This window comes from Eretmochelys imbricata, chromosome 7 (assembly GCF_965152235.1).
Source record: "Eretmochelys imbricata isolate rEreImb1 chromosome 7, rEreImb1.hap1, whole genome shotgun sequence".
Taxonomy (NCBI): domain Eukaryota; kingdom Metazoa; phylum Chordata; order Testudines; family Cheloniidae; genus Eretmochelys; species Eretmochelys imbricata.
The window spans coordinates 31,189,916-31,214,833 of NC_135578.1; the positions used below are offsets into that span (position 1 = coordinate 31,189,916).

General features: G+C 52.5%; 1 protein-coding gene across 1 annotated transcript; it reads right to left on the reverse strand.

Moving 5' to 3' along the window:
- Positions 1-24,918, reverse strand: OTUB1 (OTU deubiquitinase, ubiquitin aldehyde binding 1). The gene is made up of 7 exons (XM_077821795.1): positions 24,841-24,918; positions 19,953-20,014; positions 10,425-10,523; positions 9,760-9,878; positions 1,645-1,729; positions 1,137-1,331; positions 1-371 (listed from the first exon to the last, which is right to left on the reverse strand). The coding sequence occupies exons 1-7, from the start codon at positions 24,893-24,895 to the stop codon at positions 174-176; spliced, it is 813 nt and encodes a 270-aa protein (XP_077677921.1). The 5' UTR covers positions 24,896-24,918; the 3' UTR covers positions 1-173.

Sequence of the window (24,918 nt, forward strand, 5' to 3'; positions counted from 1 at the left end):
TCCATTCACCAGCATCCCCTTTAATAAAACACAGACGGGCAAGTGTAACAACGGAAAACAAAGAGAGAGAGCAGCGCGCGAGATTACCATTTACAACCACAGAGACTGCCGGTAGGGAGATGGGGGAGCCACGGGACACCTGTGGGGAGGGAGCAGAGGCAGCTGGCCGGCACCTATTTATACAGGATGTCGTAGTGTCCCGGTCTGTACAGTAGATACACCTTGGGCTCCGAGCCCTCTGGAAAGACGTGGGGGTTAGTGCCTCCACCCTCGCCCCGGTCCATGTACTCCACCAGGATAGACACATTCAGGGCCTGAGCCAGGGCGATGATGTGGATGTGGTCGCTCTCTTTGCACATGGGTTCCACCTCCTGGAAGGAATCAAGTGGGACACGGAGGGTTAGGGAGCCTGCCCTGCCCGACCTGGGGACTTGCCTACGGATGCTACCGACATCCTGCCTCAGGTGGGGCTTGACAGGCCTCCCCTCCTCCAGCAACCTACCTCTGGTTCCTATGCAGATCACAAGTTTGTTGGGTCACAGAGCTCTCCCCGCCTCCTCCTACCTATCGATATGCCAGTTGGCCAGGGCCCCTCGCCCCATTCCGCCCCACAGAGGATCCCCCCAGGGGAATTACCTAGAGATCTAACTGAGATCACAAGTCAGCTGATCTCAGTGACCTCTCTCAATGGACAAGGGACCCCATTCTGGTCCCTCCAGGGAACGAGCTGTGAATCCTACTCAGATCACACATTTATTGGATCTCAACCCCTCTCCCAAGGGCAGGGTAGGCTAGTCCTGTCCTGTACCGTCCCTTCCCATCCTGTCCCCTGCCCCAGGAACCAACTGTGGATGCTACTGAGATCATGAGTCAGCTGGGTTTCAGCACCCCCAACCAATCCTCCTCAGATCACAAGTCGACTGGGTCTTGGCCTTGCTACCCAGAGATCTCCTCGACTCAGGGAGAAGTTGGGCTGTAGTTCCCACTCCAAGATGGTTTGGGAGGGACGGGGCACCCCAGTGCAAAATCATGTCATGGATCTTCCACCCCGAAATTCCTCGTGCCCAGTGTGGTGTAAGCATAGGATTTAGAGATGGCGGGGAGAGCAAACTCTGGTTAGACCCTGCTGCCCCTACCTGCTGGCAGAATTCCTTGATGCTGCGGCCTCCCTCGATGAAGTGCTCGAAGAACTTGCTCTCGCGCTGTAGGTAGCCAGAGGTCAGCAGTCTCAGGTACACCACCAGATAGTCAGAGGTGCTCTGATCGTTGAAGGAGGACAGGAGTTCGGAAACCGTGATCTGCTTTTCCACTTGCTCTATCAGGTCCATGAACTGGAGGGGCACGTGAGGGAGGGTGTTAGAGGCAGACCCCTTGCTCCACTGCCCAACCCATGGCTCTCTGAGAGTTAGAATAAACGGGCCGGACTCTGGTCTGTTACAGTGGCATACATGCGCGGTTGAGCTGGTGTCCTCAGCTTGGGGAAACCGAGGGCCTAATTGGAGGGAGGGAAGTGGTTTACATGAAGCTGCCCGGGCAGCCTGCAGGAAATCCAAGAATCAAACTGAGGTCTCACAGGTCTATATCTGCTCCGACCATCCCATCCGATGGCATCTGCTCCCAACCCATGGGGGGAATGTCACTCACCGTGTTATGGAAATCCTCAATCGTGAACTCTGTGAAGCCCTGGGACACCAGGTCCTCCTTGCTTTTGGCAGAGATCTCCTTGAACCTGCATGAGATGAGATGAGATGGGGTCAGTATGGGCAGGGGGGAAGGAGGAGGTCATAGAGTTTTTGGCCAGAAGGAACCACCCTATCATCTAGTCAGACCCCCTCTGTATCACAGGCCACCAACCCCACCTGGCACCCACATGCTAAATCCAAGCACCAGAATTAGAGCAAAGCATTTTAGCTCAGGGAGAGAACAGGAGAGATTGAGGAGGTGAAACGTGTCATTTAATTTCAGAAAAGGGAACCCATAAAAATGAGGAGGTTAGTTAAACAGAAATTAAAGGGGAGAGGGCCAAAAGTGAAATCCCTACAACCTGCATGGAAACTTTTTAAAGACACCATAATAGAGGCTCAACTTACATGTATACCCCAAATTAAAAAACATAGTACAAGAACCAAAGAAGTGCCACCATAGCTAAACAACAACATAAAAGAAGCAGTGAGAGGCAAAAGAGCATCCTTTAAAAAGTGGAAGTTAAATCCTACTGAGGAGAATAGAAAGGAGCATAAACTCTGGCAAATGAAGTCTAAAAATATCATTAGGAAAGACAAAAAAGAATTTGAAGAACAGCTAGCCAAAGACTCAACAAGTACTAGCCAAAAAAAAAAGCAGGTACATCAGAAGCAGGAAGCCAACCAATTGGGCCACTGGACGATCGAGATGCTAAAGGAGTATTCAAGGACAACAAGGCCATGGCGGAGAAAGTAAATGAATTCTTGGCATTGGTCTTCAGGGCTGAGGATGTGAGGGAGATTCCCAAATCTGAGCCATTCTTTTTAGATGACAAAACTGAGGAACTGTCCCAGATTGAGGTCTCATTAGAGGAGGTTTTGGAACGAACAAAGAGAAACTAAACAGTAATATGTCACCAGGACCAGATGGCATTCACCCAAGAATTCTGAAGGAACTCAAATGTGAAACTGTAGAACTATCTGTTGTATGTAATCTATCAGCTTGTATAGCAGACGACTGGAGGATAATGTGAGGCCAATTTTTTAAGAAGGCTCCAGTGGTGATCTCGGCAACTACAGGCCGGTAAGCCTGACTTCAGGCAAACTGGTTGAAACTATAGTACAGAACAGAATTGTCAGACACACAGATGAACATGATTTGTTGGGGAAGAGTCAACATGGTCTTTGTAAAGGGAAATCATGACTCACCAATCTACTAGAATTCTTTGAGGGGGCTCAACAAGCCTGTGGACAAGGGGGATTCAGTGAATATAGGGTACTTGGATTTGAGGAAAGCTTTTGACAAGGTCCCTCACCAAAGGCTCCTAAACAAAGTAAGCTGTCATGGGATAAGACGGAAGGGATAACCAGTAACAGGTTAAAAGATAGGAAACAAAGGGTAGGACTAAATGGTCAGTTTTCAGAATGGAGAGAGGTAAACAGTGGTGTCCCCCGGGGTCTGTACTGGGACCAGTCCTATTCAACATATTCATAAATGATCTGGAAAAAGGGGTAAACAGTGAGGTGGCAAAATCTCCAGATGATACAAAACTACTCAAGATAGCTAAGTCCAAAGCAGACTGCGAAGAGTTACTGGGTGACTGGGCAACAAAATGGCAGATGAAATTCAATGTTGATAAATGCAAAGTAATGCAAATTGAAAAACATAATCCCAACTCTACATATAAAATTAGGGGTCTAAATTAGATGTTACCACTCAAGAAAGAGCTCTTGGAATCATTCTGGAGAGTTCTCTCAAAACATCTGCTCAATGTCATCGGTGATCCCTTGAGGTCGAGGAAGATCTCTTTCACAGGTTTTATTTTCCATGGGTCCTTTGGTGACTGACGAGTCCAATCCTTGAGCCACAGGTTCGCTGGCAGACGTTGCAGGTGGTGTTGGAAGACGGTTGGGCCACAATTGCTGCATGACAGTTGTCTTTCCTTTCTTTCTTTTCTGGCATTTTTCTGCGACCAGGGCAAGGCGATTTTCCTCAAAAGTGGATGTTCCCTCTCTGACAAGTCTTCACCAGTTATCCCTATCCTGGGCTGCTCTCCCCCAGTGTATGGTGTCAATGTCACATCTCTTGATGTTTATCTTGAGGGTGTCTTTAAATCAGGGGTTCTCATAATTGGGGTCAGGGCCCCCCAGGGGGTCGCAAGGTTATGACCTGGGGAATTGCAAGCGGTTAGCCTCCACCCCAAACCCTGCTTTGCCTCTAGCATTTATAATGGTGTTAAATATATTTTAAAGTGTTTTTAATATATAAAGGGGGTCGCACTCAGCAGCTTGCTATGTGAAAGGGGTCACCAGTACAAAAGTCTGAGAACTACTGCTTTAAAGTGTTTCTTTTGGCCTCCCTGTTTCCTGTCTCCTTTGGTGAGTTGGACGTACCCCAGCAGTTGTTTTAGTAAGCGTACATGAGGCATCGGCACACAGTGCCTGCTCCACCTCAGCTGATGCTGGATAATCAGGGCCTCAACACTGAAGATGTTGGCCTCTGTGAAGACACTGACATTAGTGCGATGATCCTCATCTTCTGAAGAAAGTGCTGGCGTTCCAGGTGTTTTCTGTAGGTCACCCAAGTCTCGTAGAGGAGAGCTGGGATTACCACTGCTTTACAAACGAGTATGAGTCTAGTATGTGTTCTAATGTTGTGATTGTTGAACACCCGGCGAGACAGTCTGCCAAAGGCAAGGCTGGCACAGTGAATTCTGTGCTGAATGTCAACGTCTATATCTGCCCTCTCTGAGAGATGGCTGCCAAGACAGGTAAAGCAGTCTACATTTTCCAGTTCTTCTTTGACAACGAAGATCTTCCTTGTTGATGATTGACCGGGGACGGGCTGGTGGAGAACTTTTGTTTTGCCGATGTTCAGAGTTAGCCCCAGGCTTTTGTAAGCATCAGAGAAGCAATTAAGGGCTGTTTGCAGATCCTCCTCTGAGTGTGCAACTACAGCACAATCAGCGGCATACTGGAGTTCGGTTATTGTTCCCGATATTAGTTTAGTTCTGGCACAGAGACAAGAAAGGTTGAAGAGTTGCAGTCAGTCTGATACTGGATGCCAATGCCCTGTTGTAGATGGTCTTGGGTTAGTATTTTCATAGCTGCTAAGAAAATGGAGAAAAGGGAGGGTGCTGGTACACAGCCTTGTTTTACGCCGGTTCGGATGACAAAGGGCTCAAAGACAGAGCCACTGCACAGGATGGAGGCAGTCATCTGGTCGTGGAGGAGTCTTACAATGGTGATAAATTTGCTTGGGCAGCCAAACTTTTTTGTCTCTGTGCCAAACTTTGACATGATTTTCCAAAGCCTCACAGTTGACAGAGTCGAAGGCTTTGGTCAGATTGATAAAGGCCATATACAACTCCTGGTGGTATTCTTGACATTTTTCCTGGATTTGCGTGGCTGTGAAAATCTTGTGAGTGGTACCCCGTGGTGGTCTGAAGCCACACTGGGACTCTGGAAGTACTTCCTCTGCAAGAGGGAGCAGACGATTCAGTAAGATTCTAGCAAGAAGCTTCCCAGCAATGGAGATATTGGTGAAGATAAAAGGCCAATATCCGCCAAACATCGAGAGCGTGGAGTGCATGTTCTCGAGGGGAGGCGTGTGGTTTGGGGTAGAAGGTCAGGAGGTGCACACACCAGTTGACATGGAATGGTGAGGCCACCTTGGGGAGAAATTTGGAATGGAGGCACAGGGAGACCTTGTCCTTGTGGAAGACAGTGAAAGACATCATGGCCACCAGTTCACTAATGCACTATGCGGAGGTAACAGCTACCAAAAAGATCACCTTCATGGAAAGATGGGTATGGGAGCAGGTGGTGAGTGGTTCAAAGGGCGGCTTGGTGAGGGTGAAAAGCAAGAGGTGAAGGTCCCAGGAAGGAGTAGGCTTCTGGACAGCGGAGAAGGCGTTGAGAAGGCTGCGAAGGAAGTAGGAGGTAGTCTGGTGGGTGAAGATGGAAAACCCATCCAAAGACGGAAGGACGGCACTAAGCGTAGCCAGGTGGATGCGGACGGAGGAGTGGGCGAGGCCTGACTGACCGAGAGAAAGGAGGTAATCCAGGACGACGGGAATGGAGATGGTGTGCAGGCGGTGTTGCACCCAGCCAGTAAAATGGTGCCATTTGGTTCGGTAACATGCTCGAGTGGACGGGAATCGGCTATGGATAAGGATGTCGTGGACAGGGAACAAGCATGCATTGTGTATGCGCGAGCCCATCCAGATAGCAGGCCGGGAGATGGAGAGTGCCTGGGTTGGGATGTCGCAGTTGGCTATTCGCTGGCGTAAGGAGATCCGGGAGACAGATCAGAGGACGAGCAGAGAGATGTAGGAGATCCGTGTCCCAGTACTGGTGAAGCCAGGTGGAGGCAATGAGGAGAAGAGTTGCGTGGACGTGCTACACCTCACGCAGGACCTGGGGGAGCAGGGGAATGGGCAGGAACGCATAGCAGAGGTGAGTGATCCAGGACAGGAGGAGGGCATCGCCCCCGGTAGCCTGCGTGAAGACCTTCGTGAACATGTGGGGGGGCGGTAGCAATACTGAAGGGGAGGACCCACAACTGATAGTGGGAATGGCCCATCGTGATTTGGAAGAACTTGCAATAAGCGGGGTGGATATCAGTATGGAAGTAGGCATCCTTCATATTGAGAGCTGCAAACCAGGCTCCACGGGGAAGGGAGGAGAGAACAAGGGGAAGGGTGACCATCCAGAAATGGAATCTGCAGATAAATTTGTTCAAGAGCCGGAAGTCCAGAATAGGGTGATGGCTACCCCCTTTCTTTGGCATGAGAAAATAAGGAGAGTAGAAGCCCCAGGCCCAATAGGGATACAGGACAAGTTCTACGGTGCCCTTCCGCAGGAGGGCATCTGCTCCCTCTCTGAGAAGGTGGCAATTCAAGGAAGTGCCCAGGTGCTGCTGGGGTGGACAGCAGGGCAAGAAGGAAAGGAATTCCATAAGGTAGCCCTGGTGGACGATGTCCAGCACCCAGCAGTCGGTGATAATCTGGCCCCAGTTGTGAGCAAAGGAGATGAGGCGACCCGGCAGGGGGAAGGGGGGGGTAGAGGAAGGTTTGCAGGTCTCGAGGAAGGAGTCAGAAGGGTTGCTTGGGAGGACGTTGCGGAAAGGCACATGTGGAAGAACTAGCTGCAGCAGCAGAGCATGGTCATTGTGAACAGGGCGATGATGGGACGAGTCAGGCAGGCGCTGCAGGTAAGGCTGGTATGTGGAATGGGGACGGGTCAGAAGTTGTTGGCAGTGAGTTGAGGATGGGGTATAAAGGCCCAGCGACCAGAGAGTGGTGTGAGAGTCTTTGAGAGAAAGCAAAGACTCCTCCGTCTTGTCACTGAACAATTTATTGTTTCTCAAATGGAGGGTCCTCCAGGGTGGTCTGAACCTCCTTCGGGAAGCCACTGGACTGGACCCAGGAGTCCCGGCGGGGAACGACCCTGGATGCCAGGGAGCAGGATGTGGCATCAGCGGCATCAGCCACGGCCTGGAGAGCTACTTTAGCCACCGGCCTGTCCTCATCCACAAGGTGTTGGAAATCCTGCTGTTTTTCTGGGGGTAGGAAGGCCTGAAAGTCCACCAGCTTAGAGTACAAAAGGAATCGTGCTTGGCCAGATTGGTCTGGTAACTGGCAATACGGAATTCGAGGCCAGCAGAAGAGTAAACCTTGCGGCCCAGCAGGTCCAACTTTTTGGTGGCCTGGTCAGGTGGCATGGAACGGAAATGCTGTTGGTGGGCGTGCTCGGTCACAGCTTGTACCACCAGCGAATAGGGGTGGGGGTGGGTGAAGAGAAAGTCCATGTCCTTCACAGGCACAAAGTAGCGGCGCTCTCTCCATTTCGGGGTAGGAGCACAAGAGGCCAGGGTGCACCAAGTGGCTTGGGCTGGCTGCATGTGGGCTATGTGAATAGGGAGGGCAGTGCGGGAGGGTCCAGGGGGTTGCAGGATGTCCAAGAATTGGTTTTGTGGATCCTGGACATCTTCGACAGGCAGGTTGAGGGGTGTAGACATGCACTGAAGCAAGTCCTGGTACTGCATGTGATCAGAGCATCGTCAGGGAACAAAGAGGTGCCCACATTGACTGGAGGGGGCGATGGCGCTGCTGGCGTGGAAATGATCAGAGGCTCCTTGTACACAGAGGAAGGAGCAGTGAGCACTGAAGGGCAGTGATGCAGACAGGGCAGCACGCCTGGGTCACGGTAGGAGTTCCATGCAGTCCAGTAGGGCGACACATAGGGAGTGCCCATGGGTAGCAGAACCACGGATCAGCTGGCAGAGCAGACAGCTGATGGTACAGTTGGTGCCGGTGTTCTGGGCTGTAAGACCGGGCAGGCGAGAAGGCAGTGTTCGGTTCTGAGGACCACTCAGAGTCCACAGACAGGTCCAGTAAGGGTGGGGCTGTCAGAGCCAGCAGTGCCAGCAGTATAGGGGGGTGAAGGCCGGGCGATCCGAGAGTTTGTGCAAAGGGTCCGGTGGAGAAAGGCAGAGTGGAACAGCAGGCTGGAGCAGGAGTAGCTCATCCACGGCAGACAGAAAGTGTCTGAAGCACCGGGGCGTGGAGGTGAGCCAGTATATAGCAGCCTGAGTTTAGCCGTCGGTGTAAGAGGGGACAGACAGCCCAATGTGCGTGGGTCCGGGCACGCAAGTTTGGACGATCCTGGTGGGGTAGAAGGAGCCAGAGATGACGGTGACAGATCAGTCACCGGGGCTGGAGGAGGCACTGCTGGGGCGCGGTGCTTGGACTTATGCTCCGTGCGAGACTTCCTCAGAGCAGGAGCGTCCAGATTGGTGCGTGACTTCTCACCCGATCTGGCACAGCTCGGGGAGGCAACACTGCGATTGGAGACGGTCCCCGTCGGGGAGCTGCCTTTATGCCCATGAGCGTGCTTCTAGTGCGCACGGTGGGCTTTAGCCAAATGGAACAGTGCCACCAGTGCCAGGTAGGAAGGGCCCCAGGACGTCCTGGCCGCCGGATCCGATTGCACATGGGGGCACACAGCCTCTTCCATAAAGAATTTGCGGAAGCGAAGTCTTCTGGTTTCCCAGGTACGAGGTGGGAACGAGCAACACATGGAGCAACGGGTGGCGATATGAGTGTCACCAAGACAGCAGAGACAGTGTTGGTTCTCGTCTCTCATGGAGAAGGAGTGCGGGCAGAAAGCACAGTATTTAAAACCAGCTTGCCGGGGCATACTCCCGGGCCAGGAAGAAGCCCCCAGAGGTGAGAAAGTCCAATGGAAACCTAAGTAACTAACAGCTAACTAATAAACGGACAACTAAGTACTAAGAACTACAGAAAAACTATATACAATTAACAGAGAGCAGTTCTCTTAGCGAGCTATGAACACTGGGGAACAGGGGTTCCGACTCTACCCGTGCGGCAGTAAGAGAGAACTGGAGTGGCGTCGACCCGCACAGCCCCTTAAAGCCTCGGATGCGCCATGCAGTCAACACCCTACACACGTGCAGGTCAACGGACCCTACTATGAACAGTTCTGGCTCCAGCACATGGACACGCACGTCTGAAATCCACGTAGGGACCATCACTCAAAGAAGAACTGGGAATTGAACCCAGGAGTGCTGATCCAGTGCCGTAAATAAGATCTGAATAATTAGCATTTGTTTCAAACCCAAAAGGGGTGGAGGATCCTTACGGTCTAAGGAGTGTCCTCGATTTGAGGAAGATGCCATGCAGCCGGAGCTCTGACTTGGCAGGAGTCACACGCTGAGGCCTTTCCAATCACCCAGCCTACCCTCCGGGATAGAAGCGGCAATCCACGCGTGCCAGGCTAATAATCCCCCCTAGCTCTTATATGGCGCTTTTCGCTATTGTATCATCATCCCCATTTTACAGATGGGGACACTGAGGCCCAGAGAGGGAAGGGACTTGCCCAAGGTCACCCTGGAAACCAGCAGCAGAGCTGGGAATAAACCCCAGGTCTCCCTCCTCTTAGCCCAGCACTCTCCCCTTGCTAGGCCGCACGGTCTCCCACTGCCCTCCCACCACACCGACCCCCTTGTTGTGGGGGATGGTGGACTCCGGTCTGCAACAGGGCCCCACCCTACCGTTGCAGTTCCTTGCTGTCCTCCAGTAGGGCCTCCAGATGCGAGAAGCCAAACGCCCGGTAGAAGCAGTTGCCGTCGGGCCGCGTCTTCCGGATGTATGAGTATTTTTTGAGCAGGTCCTGTGCAGGGAGGGAGGGAAGGCAAAATTAGTCTCTCCTAGGGAAAGGGACTGGGAGGTTAGTGGCCAACAGTGCCACATAAATACTAAGCATTATTACACCTCCTGCTCCTGCCAAAGCCTGGCGGGGAAGGCTTAGAATTCAGCGGATGGGGAGCAGACAACTTAGAGAGGGGAGTCTGAGGGACAATGCTAAGGAGGGGCGACTGTGTGGCCAGGGAAGGCCAGGATTTTCAAGGGGTGGTGGTGGTGAACCTAGAGATAAGCTGAGGAGCAGCCGGGGGGGGGGAGGAGGGGAGAGGCCAAGATTGAGGGGCTGGGACGGAGAGCTCGAGGGGAGGCTGGGGGACTATGGAGGGAGAGAGGTCTGGGATTTAGGTGTCAGGGTGAAGCAGGCTGGGGCCTGCAATTAGGAGATGGGGGAGCCAGGAGGAGCACGGGACCTAGGGAGATCAGACAGGGAGACTAAGGAGGAAAGGGCCTGGAATCGAGAGGCTTGGATTGGGGGGGAAGGTCCTAGAGCAGGGAGGGCCTGGCTGGTACATACCTTGATCTTTTGTTGATAGATGTGATCATCCTCCGCGTACTCCTTGTACAGAACTGACAGCTCCAGTCTGTCCGACACCAGGGGGTTCTGGACGGCGATCTGGAAGGACAACGGGAGGTGCTGTGACACTAACAGGGGGGAAGCGGTGGCCGTGGCTCCCAAACCTCGCTATGGAGGCACCTCGAGCTAACAGACACCCAGGGCCTGCAGAAGGAGACCTGGAGCTGGCTGCAGTGCCTCCTGGGAGCTGTAGTCTGGCTACCTCATCCCCCCATCCCCCTCCATAGGCCAGGGGACCCCACTGAACTATATCTACCATGCTCTGCCTTCACCCTCTTGCCAAGCCACTGCCATGCCTCTTGGGAACTGTAGTCCAGGTGGCTCATGCACCTAATTCTCCACTATAACTAGGGCCCTACCAAATTCACAGTCCATTAATTTCATGATTTCAGCTATTTAAATCTGAAATTTTACGGTGTTGTAAATGTAAGGGTTCACACCCAAAAAGGAGTTGTGCGTGTGCCTGTGTGTGTGTGTGGGGGGGGGTTTGCAAGGTTATTATGGGGGCAGGGGGTTGCAGTACTGCTACCCTTACTTCTGCACTGCTGCTGCCGGCAGCGCTGCCTTCAGAGCTGGGCAGCTGGAGAGCAGCAGCTGCTGGGCAGGAGCCCAGCTCTGAAGGCAGAACTGCCGCCAGCAGCAGCGCAGAAGTACGGATGGCCTGGTATGGTATTGCCACCCTTACTTCTGCGCTGCCGCCTGCAGAGCTGGGTGCCTGGCCAACAGATGCTGCTCTCCGGCCACTCAACTCTGAAGGCAGTGCAGAAGTAAGGTTGGCAATACTACGCTGCCCCCCAAAATAACCTTGTGACCCCCCCCGCCACTCCCTTTTGGGTCAGGACCTCCAATTTGAGAAACACTGGTCTCCCCACTGAAATCTGTATAGTATAGGGTAAAAGCACACAAAAGACCAGATTTCATGGGAGGAGAGACCAGATTTCACGGTCTGTGACGCATTTTTCATGGCTGTGAATTTGGTAGGGCCCTAACTATCACCCAGACTTCCTGGTTGACACAGACCTCCCACAAGGGCCCACAGTCCCCCATCTAAGCAAGAGAATGCGACAGCCATGGTGCATCACGGGGGACGTAGTCCAGCTGGAAAGCCCAGCCATAGAGGAGAATGGGAGCACAAGGCACCTGAACTCCAACTCCCATGAGGCACTGCAGCAGCATTTCAGAATCTAAACATTGGACATTCAGGTTGGGATTTTTTCACAGAAAAATCCCCCCCCCCCCCCCATTTTTCCCAGGGAAGAGGGAGTTACTTACCTGTCGCTGGAGGTTCTCGGAGATGTGTGGTCCCTATCTGTATTCCACTGAGGGTTACGCATGCGCCACGCGTCCGGAGCCAGAGATTTTGGAAGTAGTTGTGTCTGTTGGTCTGCGTGTGCCCCTTTGCCTCGCACCTCATGGTTTCACCCGAGACGATAAAGGGTGGGGCGGACCAACCGCCTCTCCAGTTCCTTCTGCACCGCAAATCAAACAGGTCCGCAGCAGAGGGGGAAGCAGGATGGGAAGTGGAATACAGATAGGGACCTGTGACAGGGTGCTGGGCAGGAACTCCTGAGCCAGCCCTCTGTCACACCAGCTCCAATTAAGGGAGGTAAATTGGAACTGGCTAGAGAAACCTGCACCTGATTGGCAAATGGGAAACAGCTGCCAGCCTAATTAGCCTGGGGCTACATACAGGCCCAGAGGAAGGAAGCAAGCAGGGAGCCAGTGAGTGGAAGGACAGTGGTAGCCCTTCCCTCCTGGTTGCAGAAGCGGAAAAGTCCGTAAGGCTGGAAACCCAAGCTGTATGTGGTGGGAAGGCGGTGGGAGCACATGCTATAAATAAACTGCACCGTGATTGCTGAGCTCCGGGGTCTCTGAGTGGTTTGTGAATGCAGCAGACAGGAGCAAAGGGGGCCCTGCTACACCCTACTACAGGACCACACCTCTCGAAGAACCCTCAGTTACAGGTAAGTAACCTCCCCTTCTTCTTTGAGTGATGGTCCCTATTGTATTCCATGGAGGGTGATTAACAAGCAGTACCTAATTCAGAAGAGGGTGCAAGGGAGGGGGGAATGGCTGAACAGAGGACAGCCATGAAGAACAAGGCATCCATCACAGAATTTTGTGCTGCGTAATGTACAGCAAAGGTATGTCATCCTCAATGCCACGTGGCCACCCTAAATACGTCTGAAAGCAGTACGTCATGAAGGGCAGCCAGAGTCGATGCTGGAGCTCTTGCAGAATGGGCTCTCACCCCGAAGAGTGGGAGGCAGTCCCGATAACAGAGAGTAATGTACCCTGAAATCCACTGTGTGGAGATCGCCTGCCCCTTAAGTCTTTCAGCTATTGCAACAGTCTGGGGACTTCCGGAATGGTCTCGTCCTCGGCAGGTAAAAGGCCGGGGCCTCGCGGACATCGAATGAGCACAGGCACTGTTCCTCTGCTGAGGCGTATGGCTTCAGAAAGAAAGCAGGTAAGTGTATGGGTTGGTTGAGATGAAAGTAGGATACAACTTTTGGCAGAAACTTGGGATGCAGACGCACGGAAACTTTGTCCTTACGGAACGTGGTGAAAGGGGGTCTGCCATCATAGCCCCAGTGCGCCTATCCTTCTCGCAGAAGGAATAGCTACCAGGAAGATGACCTTCATGGAAAGGAGGGACAGGGAGCAGGAAGCCAGTGGTTCAAAGGGTGACTTCATTAACGTTGAGCGAACAAGGTTGAGGTCCCATTGGGGAGCGATAAGTTGAATGGGTGGGAAGATTCTGAGGAGGCCCTTCCAAAACGTGGCAGTCAATGGATGTGTACATATGGACTGCCCTTCCACAGTAGGGTGGAAGCCACTGACAACTGCTATGTGTATCTTAATGGAATTGAGTAGGCAAAGCGCTTCCACTTGGCCTGATAGGAACGCCCTGTCGACTCCTTCCTTCTGCTCAAAGGGATGTCTTGTACTGCCGACAAACATTCCCATTCTAGCAAAGATGCCTACCCAAAAATTAAGCTCTGAGGTGAAACATCTTCAGAACAGGATGCCTGATCCTGCCGCCGTTCTGTGAATGCAGTTCTGGGAAAGCTGGGAGGAGAAACGGAGGACGAGCTGACATGTGGAGGAGCTGTGGAAACCAGAGCTGGCGTGGCCAGAATGGGGCCATCTGAATAACCATTGCCTTCTCCCGCCTGATAACGTGGAGGACTCATGGCAGGAGTGTTAGAAGGGGAAACGCGCAAGTTATCTGGTCTGACCAGCAGAGGACAAGGTCATCACTCTGGGAATGGGCGCCAAGCCTCCCCCCATCCCCTGGAGCAGTACGTGGTGCACTTGCTGTTGGCATGGAAGACAAAGAGATCCATGGTCAGAATCCCACATTGGCTGAAAATCATAGAATCGTAGGACTGGAAGGGACCTCAAGAGGTCATCTAGTCCAGTGCCCTGCACGCAAGGCAGGACTAAGTATTATCTAGACCAGTGCTTCTCACACTATCTGATGTGGAGGACCGGCAATTTTTTTTTCCAATGTGCGCACAGACTGGCAGCCGATGGCTCGCGGACTGGCACCAGTCCGCGGACCACCACTTTGAGTAGCACTGATCTAGACCATCCCTGACAGGTGTTTGTCTAACCTGCTCTTAAAAATCTCCAATGACGGAGATTCCACAACTTCCCTAGGCAATTTATGCCAGTGCTTAACCATCCTGACAGTTAGGAAGTTTTTCCTAATGTCCAACCTTATCTGTCCTTGCTGCAATTAAAGCCCATTGCTTCTTGTCCAAACCTCAAAGATTAAGGAGAACAATTTTTCTCCGTCCTCCTTGTAACAACCTTTAATGTACTTGAAAATATTTATGTCCCCTCTCAGTCTTCTCTGCTCCAGACTAAACTAACCCAATTTTTTCAATCTTCCTTCATAGGTCATGTTTTCTAGACCTTTAATAATTTTTGTCGCTCTTCTCTGGACTCTCTCCAATTTGTCCACATCCTTCCTGAAATGTGGTGCCCAGAACTGGACACAATACTCCAGCTGAGGCCATATCAGTGCAGAGTAGAGAGGAAGAATTACTTCTCAAGTCTTGTTTACAACACTCCTGCTAATACATCCCAGAATGATGTTTGCTTTTTTTGCAACATATTACACTGCTGACTCCTGTTTAACTTGTGAACCACTACAGCTCCCAGATCCCTTTCTGCAGTACTTCTTCGTAGGCAGCCATTTCCCATTTTGTAGGTGTGCAACTGATTGTTCCTTCTAAAGTGGAGTACTCTGCATTTGTCCTTACTGAATTACATTCTATTTACTTCAGATCATTTCTCCAGTTTGTCCAGATCATTTTGAATTTTAATCCTATTCTCTAAAGCACTTGCAACCCCTCCCAGCTTGGTATCATCCACAAACTTTATAAATGTACTCTCTATGCCGTTATCTAAATCACTGATGAAGATATTGAACAGAACCGGACCCAGAACTGATCCCGGTGGAACCCCACTCGATATGCCCTTCCAGTCAGAACGTTGTTGACCACAGTGTCGTGAAGCTCCCATTTGTGATCGGCCATAAATGTCCCGCTGAGAGAGTCTGCAATCATGTTCTGAGCCCCTGGAAGATAGGCTGCCAACAATAGGATCTTGTGGGCAATGTACCAATCCCATAAACAAACCGCTTCTGCAGAGAGTGTAGTCGACCTCATGACCTCTTGCTTGTTGATGTAATAAATAATGGTGATGTTGTCGGATATGATGAGAACACGATAGAAGTAAATGGATGGAAGAAATGCGCGACACACTCACCGTAACGCCCGAAGCGCCATGATGTTGATGTGTATTCTGGATTCCCGAGGGGTCTAGGTCCCTTGCATCATGTGCTCCCCGACGTGGGCACCCCCTCCGGAGAGTTATGCGTCCATGATGATTGTCATGTCCAACGAAGATGAGAGGAATGGCATCCCAGCGCAGACCTGTCTTACGTACATCCACCACTGGAACAAGGAGAGCACCTCGGGAGGCACTAATACCACGGACTTTCTGTTGTATTCTGTCGGCGACTAGATTTTTTGGAGCCACAGCTGAAGTCAGCTAAATCGGAGGTGAGCCAAGGCGGTGATGTATGTGCAGGCTGCCACGTGGCCAAGGAGGGATAGGCAAGTCCTGACAGAACAGAAGGACCATTGACTACTTGGGTGATGAGTTCCTGTAAGGTCTGGAACCTGTCCACGGTAAGTAGGCTTGTGCTGAGACTGAGTCGATGGAGCCCCTATGAAATGCAGGGATTGCCTGGAAACCAAAGTTGGTTTTTCGACATTTACGCTTACCCCCCAGGGAAGAAAGTAGTCCGAGTGTGACGAAGTGGGACTGTTCTTAATGTTTCCTCTGAATACTGTAGGTGTGCCTCAGTTTCCCCTACGCATTTATTAAGTCTCTAGGTGGTGGGGTAAGGGGGTGTAATTGTTGCAGAGCAAAGGGCCAGTGTACATAAATGGCCGACACTCTGTCTCTTGGCAACTGATGGCCTGGGCCCTTCACCCCTGCAAGGTAATAGCTAAAGATTGGAGAACAAAGGAATCAGGTGACCTCCTGGCCCGGGAAAGGGACAAAGCCCAGAGGAGGAGGGGGTGGAGGGTGAGTCAGTTGGGGGCTGGCTGGGGACGTGGAGTGAAGTGCAGACTGGCTCACTGCCCCCCAAAATGGACCTGGCTGAGGGGTCCTGTTCTCTGTACCTACAAGCTCTGTTTTAGACTGTGTTCCTGTCATCTAATAAATCTTCTGTTTTACTGGCTGGCTCAGAGTCACGTCTGACTGCGAAGTTGGGGTGCAGGACCCTCTGGCTTCCCTAGGACCCCGCCTGGGCGGACTCACTGTGGGAAGCGCATGGAGTGGCAGAGGATGCTGAATGCTCCGAGGTCAGACCCAGGAAGGTAGAAGCCGTGTGAGCTTTTTGCCCTGCAGACAGTCTGCTCACAGAGAGGAGACTTCACCAGAGTCCTGACTGGCTTCAGAGGGAGCAGTTCCACAGCATTGCCCGAGAACTCCGTGACACCGAGTAACATGGAGGTTGAGGTTCAACCCTCGTCCCTGGATCGCGCTGCTAGCAGCCAGTTATCGAAACAGGGAAATATAAGGACCTCGTGACACCAGTGGTGGGCCACTATGACAGAGAGAATTTTGGTGAAGACCTGTGAAGCAGTGGTGAGTCCAAACGGTAGGACTCCGTATTGGAAGTGTTAAGGGCCTACTGTGAATATCGAGAATCTCCCCATCTATGCAAAAATAGGTGCCCTGCATAACGAGAGCCATAAACCACATGCCTCTTTCTACAGATGACATGATGGCTGCTAAGGTGACCATACGGAACTTTGGCTTGCATATAAAGCAATTATGACGTCGGAGGTCTAGGATTGGTCTCCACCTGCCCTTCTTCTCGGGTACTAGAAAATAAGTGGAATAGAACCCGGTACCCTGATAGTCCGGAGGAACATGCTCTATCACTCCCCTTGAAGTAGGGAGTTGACCTATAGAGCGAGGATGCTGTAATGAGAGTGGTCCCTGAGGAGGGGCCAAGTTGGGGGTGAGGTAGTGTCATGAACTCAATCTTATAGCCATGTTAAATGACATCCAGGACGCACTTGTCCATTATTGTCGCACTGGTAAAAAATGTCCACCCAGCAGAAAAGGAAGGCAAGTGGCTGGACCTTATGGGTCACAAGGTCTTCTTGTGGGCTAGCCTCCAATTTCAGATCTTGAACTACCAGGCCTTATTGGCCAAATATGACTTTCTCAACTGAAAATAAAGTCCTTGAATTTACTGTAGTTGCCACCCAGAAGGGCCAGCCACTTGCCCGCCTTGTCCACCAGGGGGGCGCATGAGTGCTGCTGCCTGGCCTGCTCAATTGCCACTTGGATCCTGAGGGAATTGGGTGGGGGTGAGAGAACAGAAACTCAGACCCCTTAGCTGGCACCCTTGAGGGTAGGAGCATCAGTGTCTGGGGTATGCCAAATGGTATGAGCCAGCTGAAGAATGGTATCATTGATTGGTAGAGCAACCCTGGTCTGTACCGAGACCTGAATGTCGGTACCGAGGCCTGAAGGCTGTCCAGAAGCTGATGCTGTTTGTCCTATACTTCCCTCCAGTGGTATATTAAGAATCTGTGTAGGAGGTCCTGGAACTGGTGAAAATCATCTGGGGGTCAGGGGGAGCCAAGGTCACTGTTGTGTCTGGAGAAGACGACAGAAATCGTTCCTGTTCCGGCGGTACCAGACTGAACGGCTCATCCTCCAAAACCAGTTCCAAACATCTGCTCAAGGATGCCCAAAGCAGGGATGGGGTGAATCCTCTCTTGCTGAATGGGAAGGCTCTGAAGGTGGATATTGAGGCCAGGTCCCCAGTATGGCCAAAGGATGGATCCAGCAGATGCTGCTGAGGGCCTCATGGAGCGGGATATCAGTGGTTTCTCTGCTGGGGTAGAGGAGGGTACTGCCACTAAGTTGGTAGACCTTTAGGGTACTTGTAGCGGTGTTAGGAGATGGACAGCCCCTGCACTCCACCCAAATCCTCCAACAAGGAAAACTCAGATCCTGGTTCGAATGCCGGTAACGTCGGAACCGGTGGAACCATGTAAGCTGTAGGGGAATGGGTGGAAGCACAACTCAACTGAGATACGTCCTGGGTTGGAGATCGTACCTCCATAGGCTCAGACCGTAAAGGAAGGTGTGGAGACCTCATTTCTTCCAGAGCAAAGAGTTCATGAGGCCCAGGCACTGTCTCCAATCTCCCCGGTGTTAATGGCATGCGCTCCGCATCCGGAACTGGAGCTGGAGCAGAGGACTGTTTCGAAATTGATGGTTCTGTTGACTTAGAGGTGGCTGATTTGGAAGGTGTGCACAGTAACTGGCGGATCCACCAGTCTGTGAGATTTCTTGTCATGCTTGTGAGCCTTCGAATGCACCACTTCTCCGTGGCTGGAATTCGTGGAAGGCGCATTGCCCTTCTTGGGGCTGGAACAAGACTGACTGCCATGCTTATGCGCATGCTTTCTTGCCAACTAGGCTCCGGCATGGGGTCCGTAGTACTGGTACTGGCAGAACCGGACTCAATCTCTGCAGTTGGAGGCGCACCCCTGGGTTTCTCAGGATGATGTATGGGGCCGGGGAGGTTCCCTGGCCTGGATCCGACTGCGGCCTCATGGCAACTTCCATGATGTGCTTCTTGAGGCAGAGAGCCTGGCCTTCTTGGGTATGGCCTGGGAAGGACAGGCAGATACTGCACCTGGATGAAACGTGGACTTCTCCCAAGCATCAGACCAGCACTGGTGCTCATCGCTGACCAAGAACAAACGTGGGCAGGAGACGCAGATCTTGAACCCTGGAGTCTTTGGCATAATCCAGTACCCGGATGTGGGTGCTGGATTGGGTGGGAGGGACTGGTAACAGATTCCCCAAAGACTCTTATATCCTAAGAATTACTACTAAATGCTAAACTACAGTAAAAAAAAGAAAGAATAAAACTATGCACAATTCAAATCCTTTTTATTTTTAAGTGTGTCAGACACAAGAGGACACTAGTAGCTCTGACTTGGACCATGCGGTGGTGAGGAGGAACTGGAGACGCAGTCGGTCTGCCCTGCCCTTTGTCACCTTGGACGAAGCCATGAGGCAAGGCGAGGGCGCATGCGCAGAACTACAGACACGAATACTTTCAAGACCTCTGGGCGCACGACGCAAGCGTAAACCCTCCCCGGACTACAGCAGGAACCATCACTCAAAGAAGCTGCTGCTGCTTTTTGCAGAAAAATCTGCTGTCAGAACCCTGATTCTTTTTGGAAGAGCATTTTGATGGAAAATTTTCAACCAGTCCTCATGAGCCCCTCACACCATTACACAGTGCCCCCATGTTGCCTAGCACCCTTGGACCAGGAGCCCCAACACTGCCTCCTTTAGCCCCCAGGGGACCACCCCCCAGCCCGCCTCTTCCTCCCCCCTCTGCCCCTGGAGGCCCTGACACACACACCCCCAGCACCATCTATTCCCATGCCACACCAAGCCTAAGTCCACCTCAAGAGTCTCAACCACCCCCTACTGCCCTCCCCTAGATAGGATCCCAGGCCCCAGGAGTCCTGACATCCGTACCCATGCTCCCAGTTTGCTGTTGAGCCAAAGGATGGAGCTGGGGTGAAGGACAGCTGCGTCCTCATAGATTAGCGGTGGGAGCAGTTTGCCCTCAGCTGAGCGGCTGCAGGTTAGGGGGAACATGACTGAGGCTACATGCAGCCCCTGTGGGAGAGATTTGAGGGGTTAGCACAGGGAGGGCAGCGGCCAGGTACCAAAACCCCAACATCCCAGAGGCTGGAGATGGAAAGTGAAACTACCAGAAACTGTGAAGGGAGAGCAAGGACACAAAGGCCCCACTGAGATCCACTCGCTGACCCATCTCGGATCTGGCAGACTACTTCCCCTGCACCCAAAGACCCTCTGAAGCCTCACCTCCTGCTGGATGCGATCCTGCTGAGCCATGATGGCTTCATCGTATGCCAAACAGTTAACTCCTGGAAGAGAAAAAGAGATGGAATTAGATGCTTATCCCACGCCAGCTGCACCCCCACCAGTTCAGACCCCCGTGGGCTCCAGTCTCAAATGTCACCCCCCACACCTTAGGGGTCACCATCCTGCCATAAAGATGAGTTCCCCAAGGTTCAGTCTCAATTGACCTTTGCTCCCATCACCCTTCCCCCACGCTGCAATGCCAACACTGCCCGAGACAGAACTCCATCCGCACAGCTGGAGGGGGAAGACTAGTCCTTCGGGTCAGGTCACTGGGCTGAGACTCAGGAGATGTGGGTTCAGTTTCTGGCTCCATCATAGCATTTGAGCGAGTTCTTTCATCTCTCTGGGCCTCCAGCTTCCCCCTCTGCAAAATGGGCTATGAGCCTTCCTCTGCTATTTAGGCTGTGAGCTCTTTGGGGACTCTCTCTCTCGCTAGATGTCTGTGCAGCAGCCAGCATGATGGTTCCCTGATCTCAGTCAGGGGAGGTGGGAGGGGTCCCGTCTAGCTCCCGGCCCAGTAGGTCCTCCTCCCTCAGTATTGGTCAGGGAAGCCGGCACAGCGCCTGGCTCAATGGAGTCCCCAATCTAGGTCAGAGATCAATTTGTGCATCGTATTGCCAAAATGAGCCATTTCCCTTCTAGGATTAATTTTCGAGTTGGGCCAGCAAATATTCTCCCGGGAGAAGGTAGAGCAAACGGAATAACCCCAACACAAGGAAGACAACGCTGACCCGGAAGCTGAGACACCAAACAGGGCTTGCTTTACAGATTCCTTCTGTAACACAGATACTCTTCTTGTTCAGTAAGAAGTGTAGCTGTAACTAATCAATGCATCTTCTGTGTGCAGCTCCAGCCAGTGGCCTCGGCAGAGGTCAGAATTGGTCTTTTTAAGCTCAACTCATTACAGGCACAAGTAGCTCTTTAGCAGACAGAAACTGAAGCTATTGTTTGTAAATACCATTAGGCAAATCCATGATGCTTTTGCTACAACATGCATTGCAGATATTAAGGCGGCACCGTCAGCTTCTAAATGGCCACACTTCTGTCCACAAAAGTTTGGCACAACTAGCAGCTAAGATTTGCGGGTCTTGTTGATGCACAAAAGTTGTGTTGCTTTAACTAAAGGAATTGATTTTTAACCGTCCCAGGGATTAAGCATTGTCACAAACTCCCCAGCCAAGCGATGGATTCTCCATCTCAACACCGGTGGCCTTTCTGAAAGAGGCTTGAGTCAGCTATAAGCAAATGGGCTAAATACAGGGGGAAGCGGGTGAAATGCCCGGGCCTGTTCTATACAGCTCAGACTAGAGGATCTCATGGTCCCTTCGGGCCTTGCACTCTATGAATCACTGACTACACCGGTATAGCTAGAGCAGCACAACCGCTAGTGTGGATGCAGTTATACCCACTATACAGGTGCTTTACACTTTATTCCTGGACAGAGGACCGGAGGGACCTCTTGGGTCATGGCCTCCAGGCCCTGCTAGCGCAGGCAGCCCCATCTGAAATGTATCCAGCTCCATCTTCAAACTAGTTGGGGTGTTTGCTCCCCACTGCTCCTATGGGGAGGCCGTTCCAGAACCTTCCTCCTCTGATGGGCGGAAACCTTCTTCCCATTGCCAGCCCCCATCGATTCCTGGCCAGTTAACCCCATCTGCTCTTGTGCCAACACTGTCCTTTAACTTCAGTAGTTCTTCTCCCTCCCAGGGGTTAACCCCCCGGTGCATTCATGGAGTACAAACAGATCCTCCCTCAGCCTTCGTTTGGTCAGGCTAAACAACGGAACTGTAAAAATCACAGAAATTGCAGGGGGATTTGAGAGCAAAGTTGGATTAGAGCCCCTGGGCCTCAAGCAAATGATCCCCTGTCCTAGCCTGAAAATCTATGAATAATAAACCACAACAGTGTGATAGCTGAAATTATATCAACTCATTGAGCCACATCCTTAGCTTGTGTAAATGGCCCTAGCTCAGCACAAGTCCCTAGAGCTATAGGTGGGGATCTGGCCCATTGAAACCACTCTCCCGTCCTCCCTCTACAATCTCCTCTATATCCAGCGACACGATATCACCCCTCTTTTATGGGGAAACCAAGGAGTAATAATTTTGAGCAAGGCTTAGAACCCAGGAGTCCTACTGAGCTTCACCTCAAACAAATCTCCCAAAGACGACTAACTTTCGGGTGTAAACAGCCTCCTGTTTATCACTGCTACCCGTCCGCCATTCAGTGCTGTCTGGCTTAGTTCAAAGACAGAGATGAGCTTTGCCAGCTCTGCAGGAAGATGAGAAAGCAATTTGGGCCCGTTCCATTGCATACATCACTGGTAAACGGGAGTCCCCAAGTCTGACTCCCAGCCCAACGGCATGCATCCCTGCTAATGCAGTACAGATCCCCTCTCTTGCTCTGCAGAGGCCACATAACACAAGGTGGAAAGAACCACATGGGGTGCACATGTCCCCATTTTCCTCAGCCTACTGAGGAAGAACCGGGATACCCCACAACAAGAGTCTTCCCCAGAGCAGATCCAGACGGACCACAGCCCTGTTTATCAACAGAACCATCTGGATAAGAGTCCAGAACTTTTCTTGTTGACATGAACCGGAACTGACTCTACTGGGGACATCGCAACCAAAATAGCCTTTATTCTGCAACACAAACAGAATTTAAACTGTGTTTATCGGTAATACTCCAGGGGCAGGGACTGTTCTTAAAGGGGACAAAGCAGATTGGGAAGCTACTGGAGAGGGAGGGAGGGAGTCTGTTTTCTTCACTTCAAGCCACCCCAGATGCCCCTCATTATGCAGAGCCATCGCTTATTCTAACAGTCCCCCCGCCACCTTCAAACAAACAATTAAGACATTATTTATTGCTTTCAGTTAGGGATGGCCCAAGCAAGGTTTTAAGTGAAACCATCTGGGATGCTTGATGGGAGTGGGGGGATGTGGGGTGCTGGATTTTGAGGAGGGAGGGGGTAATCAGAGGGTATTGGGAGCTGGGTTAAGGGAAGGACATGCTGATGGGAGCTTTAGGACTCCCTTGCAACAGGTGATTTGGTTTGGAGGTTCTTCCCCCCACATCAGGTTTCCTAATCCTCACCACATAGCAGTAAGAGACGTGTGACCAAGTGGAGGGAATGTCCTCAGGGGCCCAGAGTGGGATCCTGCCTCACAGGGAAGTCAGGGCTGGGGTGGGCACAGATCCTGCTGATGGGGTGTGGGGCAGGTTGATGTGGACTGCACATAGGTCAGAGTGTGGGGGCTAGGTCTCTAGGCCTCAGGGAACAGATGGTGGGAATCCTGTCCCCCATGGGGTGGTGGTGGGAATGCAGATCATGTCTCTCAGAGAGGTGCTGCAGGGGTTGGGGTGCATACAGCCAGTGAATGAGCAGAGTAGGATGTATATTAAAATGTAATGAGTGGGGTGGGGATTCTCATTGCCAGAGTTGGGGAGGAATGTGTCTCCAGGGCCGCTGCTGATGGAGGAGCAGGGTAGGGCAGGCTATAGCATGCACTGCAGCAAGACTGGGGAATCCTGTATCACATGGGCAACCTCATCTCTAGGCCTGAGGGAACAGATGGGGCTGGATCCTGCTCCCAGGGATGCTGTGGGTACGGTGGGCTGATTGCTACCATTGCAGGAGCTGGGCAGAATGGGTTGGTGCATATTGGGAAGGGGGCACTAGGCCTCAGGACACTTTGTGGAGAGTCCTGTCTTTGGGGTGCAAGGGACTCCCTGTATACTTGGAAGAGGAGGGAGCTGGAAGCAAAGGGGTGACCTTTTCCCTGGGGATTATGTGGGGGGGCAAGTAGGTATGGGGGGGAAGAGGAGTTTCCCATTCCTGCTGGTTGTGGATGGGGACAGAGAGCAGCTTCCAGGAGACACGGAGAAGGAGGCAGATCCTGTGTGCGTGGGGGGAGTGGTCTGAGATTTGGAATGAGGAGAGGCCTTTCCTGGAGAGGAAGGGGATCACGGCCCCAGGGGATGGGGGGAGGCAGATCCTGTGTGCATGTGAGGGTTGTGAGACTTAGGGTAAGGGGAGGAGTTTCCTGTGGTGAGAACTGTGGGGTGCAGCTCCTAAGAGGAGGCAGGTGTGTGATTTGGAGCAGGACAATCCTCTCCCACAGGGGGAAAGCATGTGTGGGATTTGGGGAAGAAACCATTTCTCTGAGGTTAGGGGTGAGGGGAGGAGCTCCCTGTGGGGGGAGGCAGGTCCTGGCCCTTGGGGAAAGGTGGGGGGGGGGGGGGGAAGTGATTCCTGTGGAAGAGGAGGGGAAGTGGGCAGATAAGCGAGTCTGGGGAAGGGACCTTTTCTCTGAAGTCTGGGGGAGCCAGTTCTGGGAAGGGGTGCTCTGGGGGGGGGCGGGGAAGGAAGGAGTTTCCTATGGGGGATGCTAGCAAGGGAGGGAAGCAGAGCCAGGATCTGGGGGGCAGAAAAGGAGTTTCCTGTAGGGAGCTGGGCTCCAGGGGAGAGAAGCCTGCCCTGGATTCGGGACGAACCTTATCTCTGCGGTCCGGGGCCTGGGGCTGGGGCTGGGGGAGGAACCTTGGCCTGGGGAGGGGAAGCCAGGCCTGGGGGAGAGGTAGAGCCGGGGCTCCTGTCTCTCTAAAGAGGTCCCCGCACCACCCTGTCCCTCCCTCTGTTATAGGGGCAAGGACGCATTCGGGCGGGGCGCTCCGGGGGCCCTTGTCCCTCCCCGCGGGGGGTGGCAGGGCCTTGCCTCGGGCTGCGGGTATTGCCGGGTCCAGGGGGGTCCATCTCTCTCCGGGGGCCCGCCCCTCCCCCCTCAGTACCTTATGGGGGCTCCCCGGCCGCCCCTCCCCCCATTACCATCCGTGTCCCCCCCCAGCGGCTCCGGCTTCTGCAGAGGCTCCTCCGCCGCCATCTTTGAGCTGCAGCCCGCACCTA

Excerpts from the sequence above, each read along its gene's own strand:
- OTUB1 (XM_077821795.1), bottom strand. The coding sequence starts at position 24,895 with ATGGCGGCGGAGGAGCCTCTGCAGAAGCCGGAGCCGCTGGGGGGGGAC. Across the intron at positions 1,730-9,759 it reads GACAGCAAGGAACTGCAACG|GTTCAAGGAGATCTCTGCCA; the intron begins GTAGGGTGGGGC and ends CATCTCATGCAG. Across the intron at positions 1,332-1,644 it reads TTGAGGATTTCCATAACACG|TTCATGGACCTGATAGAGCA; the intron begins GTGAGTGACATT and ends GTGCCCCTCCAG.